Source organism: Oxyura jamaicensis, chromosome 27 (assembly GCF_011077185.1).
Source record: "Oxyura jamaicensis isolate SHBP4307 breed ruddy duck chromosome 27, BPBGC_Ojam_1.0, whole genome shotgun sequence".
NCBI lineage: Eukaryota > Metazoa > Chordata > Aves > Anseriformes > Anatidae > Oxyura > Oxyura jamaicensis.
Window position 1 is genome coordinate 4376875 of NC_048919.1, and position 6717 is coordinate 4383591.

The 6717-nt window shown below is 44.9% G+C and overlaps 1 protein-coding gene across 1 annotated transcript; it reads left to right on the forward strand.

Annotated features, from left to right (window-relative positions):
* The first annotated feature begins 956 nt into the window (after positions 1-956).
* LOC118178808 (keratin, type I cytoskeletal 19) lies at positions 957-6495 on the forward strand. The gene is made up of 8 exons (XM_035347606.1): positions 957-1676; positions 3313-3395; positions 3712-3868; positions 4112-4273; positions 4421-4546; positions 4658-4878; positions 5673-5701; positions 6221-6495. The coding sequence occupies exons 1-8, from the start codon at positions 1215-1217 to the stop codon at positions 6250-6252; spliced, it is 1272 nt and encodes a 423-aa protein (XP_035203497.1). The 5' UTR covers positions 957-1214; the 3' UTR covers positions 6253-6495.
* The last annotated feature ends 222 nt before the right edge of the window (positions 6496-6717 follow it).

The following is a 6717-nucleotide window of genomic DNA, read 5'->3' on the forward strand; positions in this document are numbered from 1 at the left end:
GATGCTCACGGAGCAGCTTGCAGTAAGGAAAGCAGCATTGCTTTTGAAAATCCATCTGGGTAACAGAGGAAAATTCACCTGGATAACAGAGGACTTTAACATTTGAGAGGGAACATCTTCATTAACCTCAGAGCCCAGCAGACCATGCGATTGTGTTTCTTCTGTTTACTTCCCTCTTCCAACAGCAACGCAAGGACTGACTGTATAACCAGGCCCTTGTTTCTGTTGTTGCTGGCTCCCCAGGTACTACTCAGGGAAGTTCAATGCTCATCTCTGCTGCAAACACAGCTACAGTTCCCCAGAAAGGATTCCTGTCTCTGTACAAAACCAGACACTTCCACACAAGGCACATTCTCTGTCAGATTCTCTTTTCTTCTGTTGTTCCAAAAGGAACTGAGGGCAAACAAATTAAACTTTTAGAACAGAGCAGCATAGTTCAGTTTGCAAGGACTTTCAAAGATCATCTAGTCCAGCTGCCTGGCACCTCAGGGCTGACCAGAAGTTAAATCACAGTCGTGAGGGCATTGTCCCAACCCCTCAGGGACACTGACAGGCGTGGGGCTTCAACTGCCTCCCCAGGCAGCCCCTTCCAGTGTTCGACCACCCCCACGGCGAAGAAATCTTTCCTTCTGAAAGAAGGATTCTTCCCAAGGGAAATAAGGAAAAAGAGAGGTAGGAACTCGTTTTGCTTAGGTGCACACAGCTGTTGATCATTTGGGCTCCTTTCAGGCTCTGTTATCAGTCTATGAATCACTTATTCCATCACTTTGTATTATAACACTTTCCTGAGACCTTACGAAGCGAGCCGTGCTGTGACTTCGCCGTGGATGCAGTCCAGGCTGCAGCAGGGCTGTGCCCTTCCAGCCCTTTTGTTACCACACAGGGAAACTTGGACGAGATTTATGAACGTTCCCCTCAGCAGGGCGACACCTCCTCTGAATCCCACCTTGTTCTCCAGAAGGCAAGGGGAGGGGATCGGCTCCTGTGTGAAGGGATTTCGGACCCACTCACTTCCCAGTAACTGACCAATGAGAGGAATTGCTGTGTTGGCAGAGGGTTTAAGGCCGATAAATTCCACGGGTCTCAGATAACACATTCTGGAGACAACTCCCATTGTCGGAGGCATAAAAGACGTGGGGTGGGGGAAAGGAGCACACATTCCTGCTTCGGGATCTCAAACTGCAGCTTGCCATAGGCCCTTGGCATTTCTCTCTATGGCGAGTTACAGCTTCAGGCAAACTGCCTCTTCCGTGGCAGGGGGACCCAGTGGCTGCTCCGTCCGTTTTGGTGGAGGCTCCTTTAGGGCTCCAAGCATCCACGGGGGATCTGGTGGCAGGGGTGTGTCAGTCTCTTCCGCTAGATTTGTCTCTTCTGGTCTTGGAAGCGGCCTGGGTGGTGGGTATGGAAGTGGTTTTAGCAGCGGCTTTGGTGGCGGTTTTGGTGGCGGTTACGGGGTTGGTCTGGGTAGCGGCGATGGCCTCCTCTCAGGAAATGAAAAGACAACGATGCAAAACCTGAATGACCGCCTCGCATCTTACCTGGAGAAGGTTCGTGCACTGGAAGAAGCAAACTCTGATCTTGAGACTAAAATCCGAGACTGGTACCAAAAACAAGGACCAAGCCCAGCTCGAGACTACAGCCCTTATCACAAGACTATTGAAGACCTTCGAGACAAGGTAGGCGTTAACATTGACTACAAAGCACCTGAGATTTGCACAAACACTTGCGAAGGAAGCATAAAAAAAAAGAGAAAAGCCTCACTAGGAAAATAGCCAGAAGGCACAGCAGGTTATAAAAAGGAGGAAGATGAAATGAATACGTAATGATTGGCTAGGGTGGATAAAGAAAATGCTTAGTAAGAAGTTGCCTGCCTTTTTTAATGTTAGCTAAGTGAATGTACAAAACAGCCAGACTGAGATCCCTCGTTACTTAATTCTCTGATAACATTTACTTTAACAAAGCATATCAATATATCTGCTGGCCATATGTGTATGTATGACCAGTTAATGTATGTGCAACCCTAAATATTCTGATATATATAAAGCAAGCTAAACAAAGACAGCAACCTGCGTATCTCAGCCAGGCACATACACACTGCTTTTACTGTAAAAATAAGAATCATTTTTTTATTATTTAACTTTTAATTTTTAATTTTGTGAATGTGTAGGTAGTAGCTCACAACTACATCACCATAGATGCATTTTTATTGCATCTCTCACCTAGTTAAGCTTGAAATAAGAATGCTGAAACATTTGTCGTATGGGAAATGGAAGCAGCAGACATAAAGTAATCGAGCCCATACACAAACGCCGAAACTGCCCCAATAGCCCACGGGTAGCTGATAACAGGTTACCTGGTGATGATACACACCCCGGAAAACATAGGTGGCAGCTGACTAACCTATGTAAATAAATGAAAGAAAACTTGAGGTTTACTTTTCGCAGTTCAGCTTGGAGTTCGTGACCGCTCCCACACACTTCACTTTCTCTGTGCTTTAACCCATTCACATTCTTTACTGATTTCAAAAGCTGAGCTCCAGAAAAGGCAGAACTGGGGATTAATTTTCTCCTTTTAGCATTCTTTTTCCACCTGCCTTTTATTCCCCTTGGTTAGAAGAAGTAAGATGTTGTTCCAGCTGTTTTTGTAGAAGACCTTTTGAGTTTTTAAAGTGGCAGGCAAAAAAAGACATGCCTTCTAGTTAAAAATTAACAGGGATTACTTCTAAGTAAACAAAGTTTCCTTTATGGCCTTTTACAATGCATTAGAAGAGTCAATAAACACTGAGCTGAGTATTGAGGGAAATAAAAACGTGTTCAAGGGCTATCCAAAAGCAATATCACCCTATATTGTTTATGATACATAAACACATCATTTATTTTGAAATCATCCAGTCCTTTCAATCACGCCCCTCGTTAAGAAAATGCCTAAGGAGAACAAGTTCTGCCAAGAGGGCTCTGCAGACATTGCTCCCTTTGCTTCTCTCCAGGAAATGTTTTCTTGCCTCAGTCACCTCCTGACTGGCTCCCCAGCAAAGGTGAGCCAACGGAGTTTTGTCTCACTGTGGGACTTCTAGCAGAAAGGCACGTCATATGCCAGACACAAGTAAGGGAACCTACCCATAACTGACAATGAAGAGAAGTCTGTGCTGCATATTTGCTGCAGATCTTTGATCCTTTCCTACTGAGAGTAAATAAAATACACTTGTATTTGGTGTAGCTGCAGGTGAGATACGATCTTAACTATCTTACCTTTGTGTAAGGAAAGAAAATAACAGTTGTTTAAGCCTCAGCAATGACCTCTCACTATTTCTAGATCCTCGCTGCCACTATTGACAACTCGAAGATCGTCTTGCAGATTGACAATGCCAGACTGGCTGCTGATGACTTCAAGACCAAGTGAGTAATTTCTGAAAGGAAAAAGGTCTCTTGAGGAGGCAAAAATCCTTAGAGACCAAGGGCTGTGAAAAAAAAAACAAAGGAACGTGTATAAAATCTCTGTGTTAACATTAGTTTGATCCTGTTGTTGAAGTTTTGCCTGCTGAAAGCATCACCTATACCACAGAAAAATTTATATCATGTAAAATACGTGGAGAAAAGTTTAACACTGGACAACTTCTGTCACATCACAGTTCCTTTATCAGATACATTTATAACAAACGATGTTTTCATAGTACCTTACCTAGCCTGAATAGCTTTGTTCTGCTTTCCCAAGGTTTGAAACAGAGCAAGCCCTTCGCATGAGCGTGGAGGCTGACATCAACGGCCTGCGCAGAGTCCTGGACGAGCTCACGCTGGCTAGAACGGATTTGGAGCTGCAGATTGAGAGCTTAAAGGAGGAGCTGGCCTACCTAAAGAAGAACCATGAGGAGGTAAGAGCAAAAACGACCACCAAGACACACGTTTGGAAGGGATTTTAGAAAAACACTGTGTTGAGTCCCTCAGGTTCTCCATCAGAGCAGCAAAGACTTCTGTGTAGATGGGGAACCTAAAGATGCCCCCTGCCAGTAGTGACGTGCAGTCCGTCAGACCTTCGCCCTTGAAGAAAGGACAGAAGGTTCATGGTTTTGGTTATGATTCTACTCTCTTTTGTCTTCTTCTTCTATTCCACCTAGGAAATGAGTGCCCTGGGAGGACAAGTGGCTGGCCAAGTCAGCGTCGAACTGGACTCTGCTCCAGGCATTGACCTGTCCAAGATCCTGGCCGATATGAGGGACCAGTATGAACTCATGGCCGAGAAGAACAGGAAGGATGCTGAGGCCTGGTTCCACAGTAAGGTAGAAAAAGCTCTGTATTATATTAATTTTAAAAAATCCACAAAAGAAACAAAATAATTATTAAATCTTACAGAAAACTGCTGTGAAAGCCTTGTGACCTCCACCCAGAGGCCCCGCAGTTCTCACGCAGTGCTTTCCCTGTTTCAGACTGAGGAGCTGAACCGCGAAGTAGCTGTCAACACCGAACAACTGCAGAGCAGCAAGTCCGAAGTCACCGACCTGCGACGCACCCTCCAAGGGCTGGAAATAGAACTTCAGTCCCAGCTCAGCATGGTACGTTCAAATTCGCACTGCGTAAACCCAACCACGCTGCAATATGCCCCTAGTCCCCTTCCTGTAAGCAGCCCTGCACTTGGCAGCAACCTTTTTGTGGTTTGCTCTCAGAAAGGCGCGCTGGAAAGCACCTTGGCAGACACTGAAGGGCGTTACAGTGCCCAGCTGGCGCACATCCAGGACCTGATTGGCAGCATCGAGGCCCAGCTGGCCGACCTCCGAGCTGATATGGAGCGGCAGAACAGCGAATATAAGATGCTCATGGATATCAAGACTCGTCTGGAGCAGGAGATCGCTACTTACCGACAGCTCCTGGAGGGCCAGGAGTCCCAGTACGTAACTCTGCTCACTGCGGGAAAGCTTTGCGCTTAGCCTCGTGGCATTTCACCACGCCACGGTGCTCGTGTGCCACACCATCACTGTCAGCACAACTTCCAACACTCCTGGGATTCTAATTTTTTTAACAAATGATTTTCTTCTGGGCCATGGTAAAGCTAGAAATGTTACATTTCCCATACATTAACTGAGTGCCTCGAAGAGCTTCTAAACCAAAAGGCAAACTGACAAGCAATAGAAAAGATTAAATGGCACTAATGGTGAAAGCAGTAAGTACTCATTAGCTGCTTGACATTTAGGGAACAGTGCAATTAGCAATGGTTTATAGAATATCTGCATTAACACCAAATTCCCATAAGGGTTAGCAGTGAAGTAGCTCTCACCTCACGGGATTCAGTGCAGGAATAAATATCCTGCATAGACGTGAGTGCAGGCAAACTAGATCTTTTCAGACAGCCACCTGAGCGGACATTCTCTGTTATCTCACATATGGCCTCGAGGAGGAAACCAGCTCATAGCCTGAAACAAAAAAGTGAGGTAGGGGTTGAGAAGCTTTGATGTTCTCTACACCTTCTTTCAATAATTGTCTTTTCCCACCGCCGTAGTTTAAAAAAATATACTTCCTACAGCAACTCCTTCTCCTGAGCTGAAAGGGAGAGAAAGGAGATGAACGCCTTCTTTTCCTGGCTATATACAAAATGTGCCTTGTAGAGAATTCCCTTTCATACATCCTTGTCTCACACAAGTATGTGTAACCTCTCCTTTCAACTATTATCTCTTTGCTCTACAGGATGCTTGGCTCCCTTTCTGGAACTGCCGGTAAGGATTCCTTCTTTTCCAGGAAACGTTTAGTAATGAAAGAAGTTTTATTTTCTAAAAGGAATACATACATTATGGCCGCTGAGTCCATTTTAGAGACAGGGCTGCTGCACTGGTGTGTGTCACAGGAACAATCTCGGCAGTCATGAGTGATGACTGGATAGAATTTAGGTTTTAGTCATCCGAAGATGTTAGACATCAGAAAAAAAATCTCAGACTTCGCTACCACAAAGGCTAAGTAAAGCACAAAATGTGTAATCATTCCCCCAGATGAAGGGATACAAGAACTTTCAGCTTCCCAGCTCAGGGGAACTGTACCAACACGCAAGCATGACTTGCTTTTTAAAGGTCAGCTGTACTGTAAAAGTGATGTATGATTCAAATCAATGCTATGAAGAATAAAACTTCTGAGAGAAGGGAATGACAGATGAGACATAAACTAAGCTCAGTGAATATTGCAGAGTGGTCTTATGTGTTCTGCTTAAGTAATTGCTGTTCTTTCTCTCCACATTATTGCAGACAAAAGAGACAAGTTGGCAGATGGAAAATAGTACTGGAAGTCCTCCAAATGTCATTTTCAAGATGAGAAAAAAGGAATTAAAATGCAGGGGAATCACTCTAAACTGCTGGAAATTAATACATTAAAGCATGGAAAATTCTTGGCCACACAAAGTTTAAGTAGATTGGTGGTGATTAGTTTGCAAACTGGCTTAGCTTTTTAATTACTAACATTTTTTTTTCATGTACTGAATTGCTGTATCTGCTCTAATAAAGATAATCTTCTTGCAGTCTCACCTCCTATTTGGTCATTGTGGTATCAACAGGCAGGAAAACCCTGGCCAGCCTCCCTGCCTCGGTGTTGGTGGGTGCAGGAGCTCCATCTCTGCTTCCTTCTGGCTCCTCTTGCTGGCAGGAGCTTGCAGTATGGAGGCAGTGGGGTGCCTGGTCCCTCGGCGTGGGAAATACAGGAGTGATTTATGTCACTGCCTGCGCTGGCTGTGCACTCCGATGAGCAG

Bases quoted from the DNA above. Each gene is read 5' to 3' on its own strand.
- LOC118178808 (XM_035347606.1), top strand. From the start codon at position 1,215: ATGGCGAGTTACAGCTTCAGGCAAACTGCCTCTTCCGTGGCAGGGGGA. The intron at 4,274-4,420 runs GTAGAAAAAGCT...TCCCTGTTTCAG, and splicing joins AGGCCTGGTTCCACAGTAAG to ACTGAGGAGCTGAACCGCGA. The intron at 4,879-5,672 runs GTACGTAACTCT...TTTGCTCTACAG, and splicing joins CTGGAGGGCCAGGAGTCCCA to GATGCTTGGCTCCCTTTCTG.